The 23,055-nt window shown below is 39.8% G+C and overlaps 2 protein-coding genes across 2 annotated transcripts; one reads left to right on the top strand and one right to left on the bottom strand.

The window, feature by feature from the left end:
• Positions 1–726: 726 nt before the first annotated feature.
• LOC124118151 lies at positions 727–8,069 on the bottom strand. Its single transcript, XM_046480259.2, has 6 exons — positions 7,914–8,069; positions 5,308–5,376; positions 4,848–4,961; positions 4,460–4,534; positions 4,211–4,352; positions 727–1,097 (listed from the first exon to the last, which is right to left on the bottom strand). The coding sequence occupies exons 1-6, from the start codon at positions 7,920–7,922 to the stop codon at positions 982–984; spliced, it is 525 nt and encodes a 174-aa protein (XP_046336215.1). The 5' UTR covers positions 7,923–8,069; the 3' UTR covers positions 727–981.
• Positions 8,070–18,096: 10,027 nt separating this feature from the next.
• On the top strand, positions 18,097–22,930 carry LOC124117468 (toll-like receptor 4). Its single transcript, XM_046479384.2, has 2 exons — positions 18,097–18,474; positions 20,227–22,930. Exon 2 carries the CDS (start codon positions 20,227–20,229, stop codon positions 22,699–22,701), a length of 2,475 nt encoding a protein of 824 aa, XP_046335340.2. The 5' UTR covers positions 18,097–18,474; the 3' UTR covers positions 22,702–22,930.
• Positions 22,931–23,055: the final 125 nt, after the last annotated feature.

Here is a 23,055-nt window from a genome sequence, read left to right as displayed (position 1 = left end):
TTTTCTTTTATAGGTATTAATGAAATGGGTTTCACACATTGTACGGATGTCGGGAATCGAACCCGGGTCTTCGTCGTGATGGGCGAACGCTTTAACCACTGGGCTACCCGACCGCCCCGTATTAATAGTGAGATAGGCAGTACATCGATCTGGAAAGGAATCTATATGGGATGACTTACCGGTACTTTTCCGATCACGATACAAACAGGGAGTCAAGGTACGGTCTGATATGGTTTATGAGAAATCAAAAAAGGATGTATCTGGACATGTGACAAAAGCGGGTCACGCCCGAGCACTTGGTTCGAGGCGGTTTCAGCGTTAGGAGAGCGGGTCAGGTCTCACAGTCGGTTTGTCGAGACGAACCTCGGTCGTTCCAGTTACCCACTCCGAATAAACCTGTACTGCCCAAGTAGTTTAGTGTTAAGGGGTGGTCTTAAGAGTTTAGTATAGTTTTTTTATAGTTTTTTCATGGTATCATACCTTGTGTTGTGTTAATACTTATATGCGTGTGCACTGGTACATGAATGTTTAGGTAGGTAATCAGGAGCAAACGCCATCATCCCTCTCAATGCTGGAATCCCTCACGACCATGCGAGTGGCAGAGTAATGTCTTCAACTGACAATGGCGACACGGAAACGGCAATACGTTTATGTAACTGCTTGGCACCCAAAACACAGAGACGACATAGTGGTGATGGGACCCTCAACACAGTAACGACAATACTCTTTGTCTATGATGAATATTTATTCAATTAAAAACATATTTGCAAAACTAGTACAGAATTTCGCATTGTCAAAACACCTAGTTTAATTAGTATGGACAAAAATATTATATTTTGCAAATATCACTAGAACTCGACTGGATAATACAATTTGACACCTGCCAGGAAATTATTAATATGTATTTTTGTAGTCATTGAATTGAGACAAACATAGAACATAACAAAATGGTCATAATGTTATTCAAGCTAACTATTTCTATTAACCCCAAAATGGTCTGCAAATATACACATATCTACAGTAACTGAACCACCCAAGCCCTAAACGAAACACCTGTGTACAGCGAAGATAATAAAAGCACCGTCTCTTCTTTCTTCCTGCAAAGAAAAATATTTTATGAATGAAACTGAAATCTGAGGTAATAAAAAATTATGTGGACTGATTAACATTTCTTCCTTCTTTGGGAGGCATTAAGAAGTTGGAGTACTGAGTAAGGATAAGATCTATGGATGAACAACTTCTTTGAGAGGCATTGAGAAGTTGGAGTACTGAGTAAGGATAAGATCTATGGATGAACAACTTCTTTGAGAGGCATTGAGAAGTTGGAGTACTGAGTAGGGATAAGATCTATGGATGAACAACTTCTTTGAGAGGCATTTAGAAGTTGGAGTTCTGAGTAAGGATAAGATCTATGGATGAACAACTTCTTTGAGAGGCATTGAGAAGTTGGAGTACTGAGTAAGGATAAGATCTATGGATGAACACCTTCTTTGAGAGGCATTGAGAAGTTGGAGTACTGAGTAAGCATAAGATCTATGGATGAACAACTTCTTTGAGAGGCATTTAGAAGTTGGAGTACTGAGTAAGGATAAGATCTATGGATGAACAACTTCTTTGAGAGGCATTGAGAAGTTGGAGTACTGAGTAAGGATAAGATCTATGGATGAACAACTTCTTTGAGAGGCATTGAGAAGTTGGAGTACTGAGTAAGGATAAGATCTATGGATGAACAACTTCTTTGAGAGGCATTGAGAAGTTGGAGTACTGAGTAAGGATAAGATCTATGGATGAACAACTTCTTTGAGAGGCATTGAGAAGTTGGAGTACTGAGTAAGCATAAGATCTATGGATGAACAACTTCTTTGAGAGGCATTTAGAAGTTGGAGTACTGAGTAAGGATAAGATCTATGGATGAACAACTTCTTTGAGAGGCATTGAGAAGTTGGAGTACTGAGTAAGGATAAGATCTATGGATGAACAACTTCTTTGAGAGGCATTGAGAAGTTGGAGTACTGAGTAAGGATAAGATCTATGGATGAACAACTTCTTTGAGAGGCATTGAGAAGTTGGAGTACTGAGTAAGGATAAGATCTATGGATGAACAACTTCTTTGAGAGGCATTTAGAAGTTGGAGTACTGAGTAAGGACAAGATCTATGGCTGAACAACTTCTTTGAGAGGCATTTAGAAGTTGGAGTACTGAGTAAGGATAAGATCTATGGATGAACAACTTCTTTGAGAGGCATTGAGAAGTTGGAGTACTGAGTAAGGATAAGATCTATGGATGAACACCTTCTTTGAGAGGCATTGAGAAGTTGGAGTACTGAGTAAGGATAAGATCTATGGATGAACACCTTCTTTGAGAGGCATTGAGAAGTTGGAGTACTGAGTAAGGATAAGATCTATGGATGAACAACTTCTTTGAGAGGCATTGAGAAGTTGGAGTACTGAGTAGGGATAAGATCTATGGATGAACAACTTCTTTGAGAGGCATTTAGAAGTTGGAGTTCTGAGTAAGGATAAGATCTATGGATGAACAACTTCTTTGAGAGGCATTGAGAAGTTGGAGTACTGAGTAAGGATAAGATCTATGGATGAACACCTTCTTTGAGAGGCATTGAGAAGTTGGAGTACTGAGTAAGGATAGGATCTATGGACGAACACCTTCTTTGAGAGGCATTGAGAAGTTGGAGTACTGAGTAAGGATAAGATCTATGGATGAACACCTTCTTTGAGAGGCATTGAGAAGTTGGAGTACTGAGTAAGGATAAGATCTATGGATAAACACCTTCTTTGAGAGGCATTGAGAAGTTGGAGTACTGAGTAAGGACAAGATATACGGATAACAACTTCTTTGGGAGGCATTTAGAAGTTGGAGTACTGAGTAGGGATAAGATATATGGATGTTCAAGAATACTGTGAGTGAGTGAGTACATGTTGTTTTAGGCTGCATCAGCAATATTCCAGCTATTCGCGGCAATAAAAAAAAATCAGTTTCCTTTAGACAAGAACATTATATAAAAATTATTACGAAGTTCACTTAAACTTCAGTCTATTAACACAGTAAACAGCATAAACTACAATTCAAAATTTAAAATTTACAAGTTTAATTTCCTTCAAATAGGATAAATTTAAGGAGTTATAAACGGCATTGAGTTCAGAATGAGTTTGAACATAAAAACGTTGACGAATAAGTGCCAAATCCACACATTCCAACAACAGATACTTGATAGTGAAAGGACATTGAGTAGGATTACATTGAGGGGATCCCGTCCCTTCAACAACAAAAAGAATGAGTAAAATGACTCGGATCTTCGGATCTTCGGATCTTCGGATCACAACTTCATCCTGACGCCTTAATCCAGAGAGGGCATGATACCCAATCAAGTGGTGTATGGCATGAAGCATATTTAATACTACTAAAGCTTATTCCACCTTGGCTGTCACACATTTGCAACATATTTGCAACCAGCAGGTTTTTGGTCAGTATATGGAAAAGTACCTCTGGATACCGATTTCCCAAGAGCAGCTACAGCTGCAGAATCTGCTTTAGAACTTCCTTTGATGCCAACATTACTGGGAAGCCAATAAAAGATGAAGTCATTGCTTCTCACGGACAAATTCAAATGACATTTCCAAATTTCAATTGAAAAGGGATGGTCAGTTTTACGGTTGTCGATTGCCTCTAATCAGGATCAGAAAAAAATTGATAAAACTGCTCTCTTTCGAACACAAGGGTAATTGTACCATGACGCAGTTTAACATGAATACCCCACTCAGACACAGAATACTGACTCCGAGCCGACCAGTCCTTGTTTTAGCCCCATTATGCCGAGCGCCAGACAGGGTAACAACAACTACCATCTTTTAACGTCTTTTGTAATGACGTGACTGGGGTTCGAACACCGCACATTCCGCTCTCCGGGCGGACGCTCTACCACTAGACCACGGAGGCGGTCGGCTTCAAATTTCGATTGAAATATAATAGAATAATATATTATATACCCGTTTATGAATTAGTTTTGATGTTCAAACATGCATATTTTGGTTACAACATTACGTTTGTGGTCCCCAGTAATGAAAGTAAAGAAGATGGTTAAGAATCAACGTTTCATAATTTGGGTTTTGTTATTCTATTGATTAAAATACACCAATACCCAATCTTTCATGCCAATGGTGACATACAAAATATAACGGCTTAATCCACGTACTTGTGTTAGGTTCTTCAGTTGCCTCCTCCAAGATTTTGATGTTCCGACCTTGGCACTCGGGAACAAGAGCTTGGATTGCGGCAGATTTATCTTCATCAGCATCCTCAGCAACCTCAGTCAAAGTAGTCTCAGCATAATCAATCTGTAGCAAATGAAAATAATTTGCCAAAACATATTTTGCTTTTTAATTGATTGATGAAATTACTGGTTAAATTTTGGAAACAGGATATGACTGAGTGTGTAACCTACCCCTTCTGGCATCAGGGTCAGGCGTTGTACGTAGCATGAGTTGGTGTCATCTCCTACCTGGGCCACAGTCATCGTCTGAGAGTATCAAATAATATTTTGGATCACAAACTGGTGAGTATTGAAAAATCACTAAGTACTCTTCATCTACCCCACAATGTCAAATGGTCGGTCCCTGACATGTTCCAGAAATGACACATCTACGAAACGCTGATTGTTTCGCAATTTCCTTTGCATTCATTTAGCATGTTGTATGTGAACTGCACCCCCTCCTTTCCAAAAACCCTTACCCTTTGCAACTGAAACACAGCTTTACGATTGTTTTCTTTTTAAATAAGTTACTTTTAATTCTTAAAAGACAAGGTGTTCAGAACATCTATGGATCATGTACCTCGTTTGTGAAAAACTGTATCTCAATGAGTGTCCCGTTGGTGTATCGGATGGTTGTGCATCCACCGCATGTCGTTGCTTCTATTGTAGGTTCAAGTCGTTCTACTGTGCACTCCTAAAAGGCAAGACAATATGGACCTGAAACATCACTATGACAACAAACTTTATTTTATGGGCACCGATAATGTATTACTTCTTTGAGTGGCATTTAGAAGTTGGAGTGATAAAGTAAGACGAGTTCTATGGATGTATTAATTGAACAACTATACCCAATAAATGGCCCTAATATCAGATAGATGGTCGATGTAGGTAAGTTTAACGTAGACCTCGAAATAATAATTATTATTATTATTATTATTATTATTATTATTATTATTATTATTATTATAATAACAATATTGCACATCTGAACGAGAGCACAAATGTCAATCTCACAACCATATAAAACTAATTATACTTACGTTTTGCCCAGTAGAGTCACACATACATGCACTGAAGAAAATTGCAACCAAAATGGACAGCATCAGCATCTGTACATGGAAATAAGAAAAAAAAGAGTTAAAAACATTGGCAACATCGTGGTTATCTGTATGACTACTTAGGGGGGCATACCACACCCATCCATCCATACACGTGTTTCTGTCCGGCTGCTGTCTTGACTAAAACGGTATGTTGGTTGAACATTTTATTTTCTGGGGCGAGACATGCTGTTTGTGCCGTCCTTCAGATTTTACAGAGAATTATACGGGGGGCACGGGGGGCCCAGTCGTCTAAGGCGCCGCGATTCGCTGTGCAGAGTTGCGTCCCTTGGGCACGCCAGAAACCTATGATTGTGGGTTCGAATCCAGATTCGCCCCGATTATGTTCCTAGGTTTGTCAGCACCATACCGTGCTCGTGGGTTTCACCGAAGTGGTAAACGTCTGAGACCTGCATCACTTCGGTCTTTCCTCCCACATTAAGCTGACACGCCGCGATATTACTGGAATACTGTTAAAAGCGGCGTTAAACTCAACTCACTCACTCAGAGAGTTATACAACGTCACCGGAAGAAAAGTCAGTGTTAACAGATTCCTTATGCGTAAAAGGCAAAACTATAGGAATGGATCACCCAAAACCAATAGTGACACCATGTGTTCGCGAAAAGGGCCCTCTGTCATGCGACGGCGCCCAGTAAACAAACCAGACAATCCAATGACGGACCAGAAAATCCAGTGACACGAAAGCGCATATACTTTTTTTGTTTTGTTTGTTGTTTAACGCCGCACTCAGCAATATTCCGGCTCTGGGCCCGATAAACCAGTGATTGAAATCATCAGCCTCGATCCACGCAATTGGGATACGATCAACCAAATCAGGGAACCTAGGCCCCGTTCCACAAAGAGATCTCAGCGCTAAGTGGATCGTAACTCCCATAATTTAACATAGACTTACGGCAGTCGTAGCGCTAAGATCGCTTTGTGGAACGGGACCCTGACCACCCGATCCCGTTAGTCGCCTCTTACGACAAGCATGGTCGCTTTTACGGCAAGCATGGGTTGCTGAAGACCTATTCTACCCCGGATCTTCACGGGTCGGGCATATACTGATTTTGTCGAAACTGAAAACGTTGTTTATTTTTAATTACGTCTACTGTGTACAAAAACTTGGCTTCTGCTGCTTATAAGTAAAGAAAATGTTAAAGAAATATGTTCAAAACCACGCTTCAAGTCAAAACTATCAACTTTTGATTGACTCTAAAACATGTCCATTTCTCTTTTGTATTAAATTCCAAAGCTCAAAAAAAATCCTTACAAGATATATTGCTGGGCCCAGCAAACGTACAACTAACCAAGTAGAATTCATATTTTGTGGATTCTCAAAACCTTAACGTATTGGCTCGATTATTTTGCAATCCCAGAAAGGAACCTCACATGACAAATTCAATGGAAAAGTTTATTTCTTGACCTATGTCTCCCTAATTACCAATGTGGTGAACGTAGATATAGTTATATCTATACTTCTTCTGTCCCCTTCTTGCTAATCTTTTTCTTTAGGCATATGGAACGGAATTTATGCTCAGATTAAAAAAAAATTAAAAAGGGAATTCGGCCAAGAACTTTAATTTACGCTTCAAGGTATGTTGATGATCTGATAAATAATGGTCACATAGTCAATTCCCTTCCATTGATTGTCCCACATTAGCTAGAAATGAAAGAAACCATTGACCGCCTCATCCGTTTCATGTATAGATCTATGCATAAAGATTCAGAGGGACAAAAACTATTCCCTTTATTTCGAGCAATATTCCAGCAGCTCCAGTGCTTTTTGGGTGCAAGCGGCGTGCTCTTTTCTATGAAGATTTCAAAAATCGTTGAGCAGCTCCTGCTTAAAAGTTGTTTGATCAGGGATACAGCAGTCAAGGCTTTAGTAAAGGTTTGATAACGATTTCTGGTAGACATGTAGAAAATGTTTCCAAATTTAATGCATCAGAGAAAAAAATGATGTTTATGCAATTCCCTATTTTACTTGTAACATATGTCCCTATGCTTGCTCAGATGACCCATCTAAAGTCAAGGCTTTAGTAAAGGTTTGATAACGATTTCTGGTAGACATGTAGAAAATATTTCCAAATTTAATGCATCAGAGAAAAAAATGATGTTTATGCAATTCCCTATTTTACTTGTAACATATGTCCCTATGCTTGCTCAGGTGACCCATCGAAAGTCAAGGCTTTAGTAAAGGTTTGATAACGATTTCTGGTAGACATGTAGAAAATATTTCCAAATTTAATGCATCAGAGAAAAAAATGATGTTTATGCAATTCCCTATTTTACTTGTAACATATGTCCCTATGCTTGCTCAGGTGACCCATCTAATCTACATATTCTGTAAACCCAAATAGGTAAAATTCACAAAGAGCCTTTACAACAAAGAAGTGACGAGAGGACAAACAGTTCCATATTTCATATATACCACTACCGAGATATTGCCGAGGTAGCCCTCGCTAATTTGATAGCTGCACTTAAAAGAATATGCAGGCGAGTGCAGGAAAATACCTGAACGAGAAAAAGATTTCACGAAGCCTACCTTGGTCATCGTGTCACCGGTGTCTAGGGGATTTCTTCTTGGTCTGTTGTCTTCTATGCAGGTTGCCAGTGGAAACTGATGTCCAACTGATCTCCGATAACGTATATACACTCACTCCAAATATCCCTCTACACACCCCTTTCTGAATTCACCAATCATCTGCGCTGTCTTCTTTATGGTTGATTGCGTGTTGTAATATCTTTCAAAGCCACAAATCTGTTTGGACCACCGCAAACCAGTTAACCGTCTGCCTGGTTTTCGTCTGCGCATGTGTAATTATTTAGTATCTTGTTTAATGCTATCTGTTCTTCTAAGGGGACACGTGTGTCCTAGTCGAAACGCAATTCGCTGAGCAATTCGCCTATATGATCGTGGGTTCGAAACCCATTATGTTTCTAGGTTTGTCAGCACTATACCCCTGCTCGTGGGATTCACCGAAGTGGTAAATATTTGAGACCTGAATCACTTTGGGCTTTCCCCGTGATACCTTGAATAGTGTTCAAAGCGGAGTTAAAGCCAGCTCACTCATTCACTCTCCTGCTTAGCAGATATCATTTTATATGTTTTTATATGATGAATTTGATTGATTTATTTCTAACGTTTCTTTTTTATATTCACACAGAATATTTAGAACAAGCGGAATTAATACATATAGATTCTCAAAAACTCAAAGGGTTTGCTTGAATTCGAGTGATAGTTCTAAATATTGTATGACAAGCGGGACTTCAATTTCGTTAACTTTCCAATATTTAATTTTACGCCCAGCAGCTCTAGCCGTTGTTGTCTACATTTCGAAACGTTCGAGCATGCCCTTTCTGCGTATATTCAAATAGCGTCACGAGACTTTTGCTTAAATGTCGTTTCATTAGGGGTTCACATTTCAAGTCCCTTATAAAGCTTTCAAAACATTTTATGAAAGACATGTGGACATATGGCAGTATATTTCATTGTTAAACAATTATCCTAACTATATTACATTGTATTGGGACAATGATTAGTTGTCAAGAATGTAGTACTTTTTAAAGTAAGTACTTGTGAGGAAGTTACTATATTTATATGCTAGTGTGATCATTCGTCACCACTCGCCCCTTTCCGTAACCTGCAAGAAGACTCGTCCCCCTATCGATGAATGTTATGTGCGAAAATACGACAAACCAATCAGAATGCGCGTATGAGTTCAAATTCTTCGTCAAAGAATCCCTCAGAAATAACTTTTGATTTTACATATGTCTTGCATCTAGCAATATAGACACAGTTAAAGGTGTTCAATCATACTACATAACTTCGCATGTCCCGATGTGCTTTAAATTGCATTTGAAATACATATAATCTATGGGGAAATATATGTTAACCATTACGCAACGAGTTGACAATTGTATTAGGTATGCCCGTTTGCGCTTAGACGGAACCCGGTCGTAAAAAATGGCCATGAGAGGGGCACGAGTCGCTATTCGGCTTGTCCCGGAATAACACGGAGTTTTTGTCACGAATGCTAGTGTGATGTGTAAACATCCGGAAAACCGTGGACTGAAAGTTATAGAAACATGTGGAATATTTTGTGATGTGTTGGCACTGTGTAGAAATTTCCTGAAGCTAGTTAGACTGCATGTAAGGGGACAAGAGCGTGCCTCACGTATCTATCACACAATTCGTTACACCAACACAAGTTTTCGTGTGAAGATCACTTGCAACCCCGGATTCCCTGCTTTGTCCTTTCTCGGAAGATTGACCACTATCGCCGGTGGGTGAATACATTAATATCTCTGACTTTTCCTGTCACTACTGTATTTTTGTATTTGACACTCATCACCGTCATCATATTACTACCACTCTATTCATTCGTGACCAACTCGTGTTAATCCGGGACAAGCCGAATAGCGACTCGTGCCCCTCTCATGGCAATTTTTGCGACCGGGTTCCGTCTTAGCGCAAACGTGCGCATTGTCAACTCGTTGTGTAATGGCTCACATATATTTCCCCATAGATTATATATATATATATTTCAGAAGCAATTTAAACACATCGGAACGTGCGGAATTCTACAGTATGATTGAACACATTTAAATGTGTCTTGGGTATATTTTTAGATGCAGGACATATGTAAAATCAAAAAATATTTCTGAGGGATTCTTTGACTAAGAACTTGAAATCAGATGCGCATTCTGATTGGTTTGTCGTATTTTCGCACATAACATTCATCGATAGGGGGACGAGTCTTCTTGCAGGTTACGAAAAGGGGCGAGAGTGGTGACGGATGCCACTCTATTGTGTACTGCCATTGTAATTGTTGTGCAGTAATTTATATTGATTTGTAAATCTATTGAATTTTGTAATACATTGTACAGTGGAACACGGATATAACGAACTCGGATAGTGAACAAACGGATACAACGAACTGTTACAAAATCCCTGATTTATGTCCTATATATTATCATATATAATTTACGTACATAACGAACTCTCTACACCGAACTAACGGATATAGCGAACTGATATCTTATCCCCGTTATACCATTTGTTTGTTTTTTGTTGGTTTCACACTAAGTTCTTTTACGTACAGATTTCTTGGTAAACATATTGTTTCAATTTGGGAACAAACACATGACACTGTCTATGTCTTCTTGATCGGCAAAACGTAGTTTTAAAAGAGTTAAAAAAGAAAGCTGTTCCTGAAATAAATGTGTTCTAAAATGAACATATGTATTACGTTATCATGGTTATCAAGTATGAGACATTATAATAAGCTGTACCGTAAAAGACACAGTTATGTTTCACACCTATATTATACATAATTTAATTTAATCTGGGCAGGGTGAGTGGTGTCAAAACAGATTTTCCTAACCATACATTTAATTCATGATGACGAAAGATTTTATTCTTACCTTGTGGGATGCAACAACTCCAATTCAACACGCATTAAAACTTCATGTCCGCCTGTCGTGGGGATTACAAGATTATCCTACTGTTATTCAACAGCCTGCATTTATTACTCATCAATACTCCACGCCCATCTGTCAGGAGATAACGGCAGTAAATATCTCAATTTCAAATCCATGGAATGTAAACCAATTATTTTTGATAATGCCTTAAATATATCAGGCATTGTAAGCTTAAAATTAATGTACATTCATTTTTCTAATGGGCAGATGTGTGATAAAACTTGTCATTCTCTGATCTGAAACATCCCGGTTTAATTCATTATGCCATTACACAATCATCATCATTCCATTGCACTATCATCATCATCATCATCATCATCATCATCATCATCATCATCCCTACACTATCATCATCATCATCGTCACCATTACACAATCATCATCGTCGTCGTTATCATCATCATCACCATCGTCATCATTCCATTACATCATCATCATCATCATCATGCCATCATCATCATCATCATCATCATCATCATCATCATCATCATCATTCCATTACATCATCATCATCATCATTCCATCACACCGTCATCATTATCATCATCATCATCATCATCATCATACCATCATCATCATCATCATTTCATTACATCACCATCATCATTCTATTACATCATCATCATTCCATTAGATCATCATCATTAGTCCATTAAACCGTCATCATCACCATCATCATCATCATCATCATCATCATCATCATCATCATTCCTGTACACCATCATCATCATCATCATTCCAGTACACCATCATCATCATCATCATTCAATTACACCGTCATCATCATCATCGTCGTCATTCCATTACACCATCATTATCATCACCATTCTATTACACCATCATCACCATCATCATCAACATCACATCATCATTATCACAATCATTCCATGACACCATAACTGAAACAATATGCAGCTCAAATAACATTGAGATATTTTTTAATTCAACTATTAGATAGAAGAATAGAAGAACTATTTTTAACATTTTCATTATGTGAATTCCACTGTTTTATTTAATCTAATATAAATAACTTTTGAAACGTACTTGGTCTGGCAAAAGGAACACTGATGTCATTATTGATGTTTGTTACGCAGGTTATAATTTGAAGCAGTTGATCACTTGTGAGGTAACAAATCAGTCAGGCATGAGGGATATTCGTTCAGTATTATTTTGTATACTGTCGTCATTGTTCGTCTCTCATTTAATGGCAGCCAGTCCATTTCGAAATATTTAACGTTCTCTTGAGGCAAATTTGGTCAAACCTGTAACAGCCCTAGCAGCACCAAAAAGTACTAATTCAAGCGTATTTTCATTATAGGCAGACCGTTGGCCCACACCTCAGATGAGTATTCATGAAAAGTCATATAAACGTCAGACAGAATTTTGACAGATTTGTATCTACTTAATTTGTATTTAAGTTTACCATAGCTGAAACAATTTGTCCTGTTTGACCTAGCAATAATTGAAACATGTTAAGTTCATTTCGTATCTTGAGATAAAGTGACATAGGTGTTAGTGAGTTTCTACATGTTCAATGACACTGTTAGTATAACAAATAGTTGGATAATTCCGTACCTGTTTGTGACTAAAAAGCGTATATTTTGTCTAAGTTGGATTAAAATTTACAAGCCATGTCCTTGCCAACTGATGAAGGGAGAGTGAGTCTTGATTTAAAACATCTTCAATTAAACCCCTATCAGTAGAGGAAGTTCCTATACATGTATCACCGGCGAATAACCAAGAAATATTTTGAAGCTGATCAGTAATGTGATTCATGTAAACTAGAAATAGGAACGGCCCCAGGACAGAGCCTTGTGGGACCCCTGCTATGATGAACTGATTACTATAAGCTACCATTATTAAATACTTTCTGGCAATTATCTGAAAGACAACCACGACATCAAGCTAATAATGTATCAGTAATACCATAGTGTTGAATAATATGCCTTTATGCCATACACTATCGAATGTTTGAAAATATCACAGAATATCATACACGAATATTAATTATCATCGAGTGAATTACAAATATGATGGTAAATTGGCTTTGGATAATGGTAGTTTCCTTTCCCTTATTAGCAATTTCCTACCAGCTAAATTCAACAAAAGTTATGACTGTGTTTAAGCATGTTTATCACTGAGTCCTGTCGATACATAGATGGATATACTCTTGTTAAAAAAGTGTCAATCTTCAGCTACATCGCTCTGTTAAAAAACAGCGTTTGTGTTTCTTAATTCCGGTCCGCCATTTTGAATAACACGTGTTTCAGAGGAAAGTGTTTGTGTTTTGTTCATTGTTTTTTATGAACGTGGGTGTGTTTTTCTCTTCGTCTGACACTATATGCTCGAGCAGTTGTTTTATACCATGGTACTTCACGATCACATGGCATCCATTGGAAGCATATAGCACAGCAACTTCATAAGCTAACATGACGTGGGCAATCCTGAAGAAACAAAGTAAGTCATGCAATGTTCGTTCTACGCCATACGTCACTATAATGACGTCATATATCTAATTATATCCGGGGTAGAATCGGTCTTCAGCAACCCATGCCTGCCGTAAAAGGCGACTGTGCTTGTCGTAAGAGGCGACAATCTAGTGATTAATAGCATGAGCATCGATCCACACAATTGGGATCGATGACATGCGTCAACCAAGTCAGCAAGCCTGACCACCTTTTCACGTCAGTCACCTCTTACGACAAGCATGGGTGTTTGAAGGCCTATTCTACCCCGGTTCTTCACGGATCCGGAACGCTAAGAAACATACTGGTAATATACCAAGAACAAGCGTCAATTCATGAGTGGTTGGGTTTGGTTTGATACGACCCTGGACAGTAATTTAGTTAGATTACAGTGTGATCTATTAATACTCATGGGCAAAATGAAGAGATGCCATCAAAATCAGGTAATCAGATACCTTCTGACATATTACCCACACTGCATAGCCGGACCATGTAGAGCACCAGTGCCTCTCAGTCTACATTAGACCACGTGGTTTAAATGTATGCAGATTGTTGGCTGAGTGAGTTGGATTTCCCCTTTTCAAGCGAAGTCAGTAGATGAAAGGATGGTAGTTATAGGATAAAATCACAAAGTGAAAGACACATATCAAACGTTAAAATGTCTATTAACAGTACAATCATAATATAAGGCCACAAATATAACCTTTACCAAATACAGAGGTAGTGAGTGAGTGAGTTTGGTTTTACGCCGCTTTTAGCAATATTCCAGCAATATCACGGCGGGGGACACCAGAAATGGGCTTCACACATTGTACCCATGTCGGGAATCGAACCCGGGTCTTCGGCGTGACGAGCGAACGCTTTAACCACTAGGCTACACGACCGCCCCAGAGGTAGAAGACGCTAGCATTTAGTCACATATGTGTTGAACTTGCTACGTCTGGGCTGTAGGGTGGGTGATTTAACTGTACAGTCCAGACTTAGCCCCCAGTGACTATTTCCTGTTCCGGCAAATGAAATCTGCCGTACATGGAAGTCGCTTCCAGGATGACAAGGACATAAAGGCTGCCACAGAGGCGTGGTTAGAGGGCCAATCTGCGGATTTCTATAAAAGTGGTATTAAAAGCTTGAAGGACAAATGGAATAAGTGTATTGAGGTGAATGGAGATTATATTGAAAAATAAAAGTGCAAAAGATATTCTGCGACTGGGTCTTATATTGAAGTTGCAAAACTTATTGAACGCCCCTCGTTACTTGATGGGCGTGTATTTTCTGTAACAAATAACCTAAAGATTAATAGAGACAAAATAAAAAATGTTGTGTTTGACAATTCAAGTAAAATTACAAAAATACTTTGACCGTTGGTGATACAAAATACCAGTTATTGATAGTTATAATTTCTTAGGAATTACATTTGAAGCAAATAGTAAACTTAAAAATAGTGCTAAACCTCTCCCTAAAAAGGCCCTTAGGCCTACCACAAGCTTCAGTCTCCATTTTTAACCAAGATATACATATAACTCCTGCTTCCAAATTATCCAAAACATTCATCAAGCCAGTAAACCTATAAGATTGTCAAATCTGGGGTATAGAATCAATCCTCCTGAACAACTCTGATTCATTCATCCTCGAGAAACTGCAGCTCAGAATTTTTACATCCATGACTGAAGGATTTGCAATGCATGTGGGCCGCCAACTGAGCGTCGACAGGTGTTTTGCAAATCTTTTCGTATTCTTAATCATAGTTCTCAAGTGATCTGATGCACTTCGCGAGGTAGGTCCCGTTTTATTACAATATAGATCCTGTTACATAATATTACCATAACACGCAAAAGACTGCTCACCCATACACGTACAATAACAGCAGTCAGGAGGAATAAGTAACACTGCTTGCTCCAACTTGCGTCGGTAAGTCACTGACAGTTCTCAAGGTTTCTTTTCAGTGTTTCGTAGTTTTTTTCCGCATCTCCAATACAATAAACCTCTCCTGCCTCGGTTCGTGGAACGAAATCTCGAATCCGACGCAAACAACTACCGTAAATTAAATTAAAATATAGATGAAAGCAGCCATGGCGGGTTCCAATTGGCGCGCGTATAAACGTACGCCAAAATGTCCGTCCATATTAAAGACTTCAAATGGTTTGCTTGTACCAACGCGGTCAAAAGAAAGGCACTGTTTGTAATATATCGTGATTCACTAAATTAATTAAAAAGTCGCCTTTGTGCAATGACCACACTATAACAAGCGGCTGATAGGCCTTGGATAACATTAGCGCTTAGGGGACAAGATGGCGCCCTTGTGTCAAGCTAATCGGCAGTGAAGGAGAGCAGAGCTCTGATTGGTTCAATGGCTCCTGGTCTGAACTATGCATTATCGATCAGATCGTCTTGACTTGGCGCTGCCATTTTGTTTGAAACAATTGCAAGTGATGTGAGAGGTGGAATTTGATTGGTCAGTAGGAGGGACATAGAAGGGTGTCGCTACGATCGAGCCATGTAAATCCCAGCCTTGTTCGGCAAGGATGGAAACTGGACTTTTATAGTCAGTTAACGCCCTTGCTTCGGGAAGATTAAAAAACCCATAATACTTTAGAAGGCTTTTGCTCAAGTACATCTTTTGAGAATAAACGAATAGAATGGGTATACCATCTCAATCTATTTTTAGAAAAAAATCAAATTTCCTATCACCAATATTCAAAGAGACAATAAAGTTTAAAGAAAACTCTTCATTTGCTAATGCAACTAAAGGCACAGGCTATGCAGAAACACAGTAATGCAGCAACACAGTAGCGCAGCAACACAGTAGCGCAACAACAAAGTAGCGCAACAACACAGTAATGCAGCAACACAGTAATGAGCAACACAGTAATGAGCAACACAGTAATGAGCAACACAGTAATGAGCAACACAGTAATGCAGCAACAGAGTAATGCAGCAACACAGTAACGCAGCAACACAGTAATGCAGCAACACAGTAATGAGCAACACAGTAATGAGCAACACAGTAATGCAGCAACAGAGTAATGCAGCAACACAGTAACGCAGCAACACAGTAATGCAGCAACACAGTAATGAGCAACACAGTAATGAGCAACACAGTAATGAGCAACACAGTAATGCAGCAACACAGTAATGCAGCAACACAGTAATGAGCAACACAGTAATGAGCAACACAGTAATGAGCAACACAGTAATGCAGCAACAGAGTAATGCAGCAACACAGTAACGCAGCAACACAGTAATGCAGCAACACAGTAATGAGCAACACAGAAATGCAGCAACACAGTAATGCAGCAACACAGTAATGCAGCAACACAGTAATGAGCAACACAGTAATGCAGCAACACAGTAATGAGCAACACAGTAATGAGCAACACAGTAATGAGCAACACAGTAATGCAGCAACAGAGTAATGCAGCAACACAGTAATGCAGCAACACAGTAATGAGCAACACAGTAATTTAGCAACACCGTTACGCAGCAACACAGTCGCACAGCAACACAGTAATGCAGCAACACATTAATACAGCAACACCGTAATGCAGCAACACAGTCGCACAGCAACACAGTAATGCAGCAACACAACACAGAAGCGCGGCAACACAGTAATGCAGCAACACAGTGTGTGTGTGCGTGTGCGCGTGCGTGCGTGCGTGCGTGCGTGTGTGTGTGTGTGTGTGTGTTGAAGCTTGAAAGGACAGTGAAACGAGGACATAAACTTTTGTTGCAAGATTGTAACTATAAACCATTGAAGAAAAATGAAAAGTGAGGTAATAAATGGGCTGACAATATCTAACTATTTTTTATTATCTTTCCTATCAATCAGACGTTCTGAAATACGACAATGTACATTCTGTCAAGACAACACGCTGGCAGGAAAGACACATAGATTGCGAATAGAGATGCTGCGATAAGATTGCACCTATACGTTCAAAAGGAGAGTGAAAAAATCGTATTTAGAAACGGATACAAATAATGTGAATCCGGGATTAAAAATACGTGAACTGTCTCCCACGTTTGACAATCTGTCAAAAACGGCACCCCACAGGTATTTTACCAGCGCTTGTGGCCTTCGATGTAGGCCCCTGTCTATATCGCCGTAGCTGACTCTGCGAAGAGACGTTTCACATCCATGACTCATGTCGAATAGTCGTTAGGAAATTTCAAAAAGAACATTTTGAACAGTTTTGTGATTTTTGCTTTCGAACTGCATCTGTATCAAGCATAGTTTTATTATATTGTGTACATGTGAGTGAGGCAGTATATCACCGCTTTGAACAGTTTAATCAGGACGTGTCAGCTTGATCTGGGAGTGAGTGAGTGAGTGAGTTCGGCTTAACGCCGCTTTTAATAATGTTCCAGTTATATCACGGCGTGTCAGCTTAATATGGGAGGAAAGCCCGAAGTAATGCAGGTCCCAGACGTTTACCACTTCGGAGAAACCCACAAGCACGGTAATGATGCTGACAAAACCTACAAACATAATTGGGGCGAACCGGGATTCGAACCCACAATCATAGGTTTCTGGCGTGCCAAATGGATGCAACTCTGCACAGCGAATCGCGGCGCCTTGGATTTACCCCCGTGTCCCCCGCTTGATGTGGGAATTATGCCGGAAGTGATACATACCTTAGACGTTTACCACGAGCATCGCAACAGTGATATTTATGAATAAAAGTGGCTTAAACCCATCCTCACATATTCCCTTCCTTTCATGCCACTGTCCCTCAAAGCAATCATATCGCTACACCGCGCTCAGCAATATTCCAGCTATCGGACAGCGATCTGTAAATGATCAAATCCGGACCAGTGATTGACCTGAACATCGATCAACGCAAGGAGACACGATGACATGACAAGACAGCCAAGTCGCCGAACCTGACAAGCCGAACCATTTAAGTGCCATTTACGACAAGCATAGGCTGCTGGGGACCTATATTCGCACCTGTAATCCACACGGGTCCTTTGAGCATTTGATTTACTAAATGTGGTCGGAGCACAGTGACATATAGCCGTGACCATCCTCACGTCACGCACTCAATGCAAAACAAAGTTTTTTGGCTACAAAATCGACAGACGATAGGGTTTTTCTAACAGGACTGTGGTTAGAAAGATTACGCCTGGCCTATTTATCTGCAGCGTCTTCAAGGGTGCAAGGTTGGTGTGTTTTCTCCGTATGCTACGTTCTTAATTTACAATTGTTCATAATATGTGTTGTTGAATGATTACTATGTGTCCAGTGTCTTGCATATATACATAAAATGATTCTGAACTCTGATAAAGGCAATCGCATCGGCGTTGAGACGAGTTGCCTTCTTGCTAGGGGTTAGTAAGATTAGATACAGACACAAAGAACGTCGATTTGAGTAACCGTTCTAAAGGAGAAGCCGATTTTTTATAAAACATAAAAAAACAGATTGATTGTTTTGTCATTATCTGGAACATAAATTTTTTCAATCAGAAAATCAACTCGTGAATATCCGGGGTAGAATAGGTCTTTGGTGCCGTAAGAGGTAGCTACGCTTGTCGTAAGAGGCGACTAACGGGATCGGGTGGTCAGGTTCGCTGACTTGGTTGATACATGTGATCGTATCCCAGTGGCGTAGATCGATGCTCATGATATCAATCACTGGATTGTCTGATCCAGTCTCGATTATTTACAGACCGCCATCATATAGCTGGAATATTGCCAAGTGCGGCGTTAAACAACAAACAAACAAACAAACAATCAGAAAATCCCCTTTGTTCAAATAAGAGTTTAAGTGGATTTAGGAAAAATATTTTAGAAGCCGGAGCCTCTAAACCCAAGCTAACCCAAAATGTCTCTATTTTGACCCATGTCCTTCCCATCACACTCCCCCAAACCTCAATCCCTCTGCTCAATTATGCCTTTATCCATCTGCTCAACTATACCTCAATTCATTTGATCAACTATAACTTTCCAGCCGATCAACTATTACACTATTCATCTGATAATCTATACCTCTATCCATCTGATCAACTATACCTCAATTCATCTGATCAACTATAACTTTCCAGCCGATCAACTATTACACTATTCATCTGATAATCTATACCTCTATCCATCTGATCAACTATACCACAATTCATCTGATCAACTATAACTTTCCAGCCGATCAACTATTAGACTATTCATCTGATAATCTATACCTCTATCCATCTGATCAACTATAACTCCAGTTCACACACCACGCCGCTTGTGCAGTAAACAGGCTGAACATACTATGACCCACAATCTAGGTGATACGCTCTAATACTTGACATGATTAAATTGTTTGGACTTCACATTTTTACAGTCCAACCACCTTGTGTTGGATTCTGCATAATACCAACGAAACATAGTCACACGTCTCAAGTCATTGTTAGTCATTGGAGTACACGTAGCAATGAGAACACACCCAGTCGTAATTCCCACACAATCTTCAACACCTGAGTGAGTGAGTTAGTTGTGTTTAACGACGCTTTTAACAGTATTCCAGTTATATCACGACGTGTCAGCTTAATTTGGAACGAAAGCCCGAAGAGATGCAGGTCCTAGACGTTTACCGCTTCTGTAAAACCCACGAGCACGGGTATGGTGCTGACAATCCTAGAAACATAATCGGGGCGAACCGGTATTCGAACCAACAATCATAGGTTTCTGGCGTGCTCAAGGGACGCAACTCTGCACAGCGAATTGCGGCGCCTAAGACGACTGGGCCACCCGTGTCCCCCTTCAACATTTGAAATCCTTTAAACATATTTACCACACTGTGAATAGGTGGCGGTATGTAATTCTTGATGGGGCCTTATATGGCATTGAAAGCGTTGTGTCTATTGCAGCTAGTACTTGCAAACACTTTTCCAGTGTTTCAAGCGTTTTCAAACACATGTTTGTTCCGGTTACAGATGGGTTCCCTTGCATGTATAGCTACATGCATGTACGTATCCTTGGCATGTTTGCTTTTCGCTGATGGAATGAAGACCCCTCACGTGTGTTCCCTATGCACGTGTGACACAGACATAAGTTACAAAGGGGTAATGGTCAACTGCATGGGACTGCGCTTAAAGGGCCTTCCTGTTCAGCTTCCCGTCAATACCACGACATTACTTCTCAGCAACAACGAGGTGACGAATCTGACAGAACAGATGTTTCAACGTTTCCCTCATCTTCGAGCTCTTGACCTCTCTCATAATTCGATCGTCACGATCCATGAAAATGGCTTTAAAGGAATCTCAAAGCTGAAGAAGCTAAACCTACAGTTCAATCAGTTGGTGCTGGACTCGCAAACGTATCACCCGAACGTGTTCAAGGATCTCACGGAATTAGAAGAATTAAGTATCGTGGATAACGTTGACAACAGAGTCCACCCTCACGACACATACCCAGACCAGAGTTTTCAACACTTGACATCCTTGAAGGTGCTGTATCTTGATGGACTTCCGACTGACTTTGGTCCTGGATTTGGTCAATTGAGGAATCTGAGGAATCTGACTTTATCAGGGTATATGACGTACTGTTATCTACCCGTGCTGCAGAACACCACATTCACAAATGTACCAACAGTTCAACATCTTAACATCAGCAACTGTCGCATCCGTAACTCAGACCTCCTTACATTTCAACCAATGAAACTTCTTAAATCAATAGACATGTCAGACAATGACAATCTTGGCTTCACCAACTTCACCAATGCTACCTATGGACTACAACATTCGTCTTTAGAAAAACTGAAAATTAACCGCATATACCGTGTGTATGATGTATGCACGCACTTGGAAGCCAACCACATTAAGCACCTTGCAAACACAACGCTGAAGGAGCTCTACATGGACGGAAATGGAATCATTGTAGTACAATCTGAAGCTGTTTCTTCTTTGCCGAAAAGTATTGAGACATTATCAGTTCGTGCTAATAAATTTCAGTATGGACAGTACATGATGTTAGGGAATGAACTTGAGAACTTGAAGGTTCTAGATGTTTCTGAAATTAACAAAATGAAACCAATGCCATTTTTTAAGCGAAGTGCCAAGTCAGTTCCATACTTTCTCTCGGCATATATATCCGTTCCTCCAAAGCTTGAAATTCTTATTGCGTCAGAATGTTATTTCAGAGGTGAAATCACTCCAGGGGGCCTTATGCGCAATAACATCAAACAAATAATTGTTGATAATAACTTCTTTACAGCCCTGCACGGACCCATCGCTGGTCTTGAAAAAGTCGAGTTTTATGACTTCTCGAACAACATCCTTGAAGAAATTGGAATGAATTACTTCTCTGAAAACAATTCAGTTTCCAAACTGAACCTTACAAACAACATCCTTGGAGGAGCTCTAGCAAAAGATACAAAGGGGTATATGTTTCTCAGGCTAACCAAAGCCCGTATCATTGACCTTTCAATGAATAGAATTGCATTCCTACCAAGACACATATTCACAGGACTGAGGAGCGTTGAGGTGATAAACCTGAATGATAACTATCTGCAGTCATTTGAAGTTGACCTCCCCATCACTCTGAAACAGCTTCACCTGTCAGGGAACAAAATACAAATGTTGTCTCCAGATGTTCTGAGAAATTTGGACAATTTACCCAAGTTAAAATTGTACCTACAGTTCAATCCAATATCATGCACATGTCAGGGGGTGGACTTCTTAAAATGGTTGAGTGAAAACAAACATCGTATACATGGCCTCGAACATATGACTTGTGAACTTGAACCTGGCCATGAGATTCCTTTGTCCAATTTTGATGCTATTATTCAAACCCTCAGCAAAAGGTGTAACCTTGGAAACGTGATAGCAGTGGCCACCTCGTTGTCCCTTTTCATATTTATCCTTGGAACCATTGGCGTTACCATTGGTTATCGCCACAGATGGAAGATAAGGTACCTCTACTATGTAAGTAGAAGCAAGTATCGAGTTCAACACGCTGTAGACGATGATGGTAGGGGTGCGTTCCAGTACGATGTTTTTGTTTCGTATGCGTCCAAAGATAGGGTATTTGTCACTGGCTCCTTGCTCCCAGAGCTTGAAACGAATCGGGAACTGCGAGTGTGGATACACGACAGAGACTCCACTCCAGGTGATCAAATAGCTGACACCATTGTTGACGTCATAAGAAGGAGCCAGAAGACGCTGATCGTTTTGTCACCGTCTTTCCTGGATAGCCACTGGGGGGAGTTCGTCTTCAATATGGCCCGCATAGAAGGGAATGATCGTCGCCATAACACATTGGTTGTTGTTATGTATAAATATGCACCAATCAGGTGTTTATGGAAGGATATCTCGGTGATGATACGAAACAACAATTATCTGGAATATCCAGAAGACCCCGTTGGGAAGGACGTTTTCTGGGGCAATGTGGCGGAAGCTATCAGATCTTGACTTTCAGTAGAAACTGTGAGTGCGCTGCAAGATGTTTATGAATGTTTTCAAATAATCCAACATATATTTGACTTCCTATTATATATCTGTTATTGTCTTTTTGTAATGTATATTGTTAAGCTTCTGAGTGCGTCGTTTTCTAGCTGTTTGATCACGTTATTCAAACTTTTAAGTAAAAGTAGTTCTACATTGTTGTATAAGCGATAGACTGATGATGAATGAATAAAAAATTTGCATGACTTGTCATATATTTTCTAAACCTTTGGGCTCATCAAAACTAGGACATATGTGCGTGTATAAGATTGCCTCGGTCACTTGTTGAGTACCCGTGAAGACCCGGGTTCGAATTGATCT

Source organism: Haliotis rufescens, unplaced genomic scaffold (genome assembly GCF_023055435.1).
Source record: "Haliotis rufescens isolate VD_foot unplaced genomic scaffold, xgHalRufe1.0.p SCAF_12, whole genome shotgun sequence".
Lineage (NCBI taxonomy): Eukaryota > Metazoa > Mollusca > Gastropoda > Lepetellida > Haliotidae > Haliotis > Haliotis rufescens.
The sequence above is the reverse complement of the archived record's forward strand: the minus strand, read 5'-3'. Positions and strand labels throughout refer to the sequence as shown.

Coding starts and splice junctions, on each gene's coding strand:
- LOC124118151 (XM_046480259.2), bottom strand. Junction 4,353..4,459: donor TGACCCTGATGCCAGAAGGG/GTAGGTTACACA, acceptor CATTTGCTACAG/ATTGATTATGCTGAGACTAC. Junction 1,098..4,210: donor AACTGAAGAACCTAACACAA/GTACGTGGATTA, acceptor TTTTCTTTGCAG/GAAGAAAGAAGAGACGGTGC.
- LOC124117468 (XM_046479384.2), top strand. CDS start 20,227: ATGGGTTCCCTTGCATGTATAGCTACATGCATGTACGTATCCTTGGCA.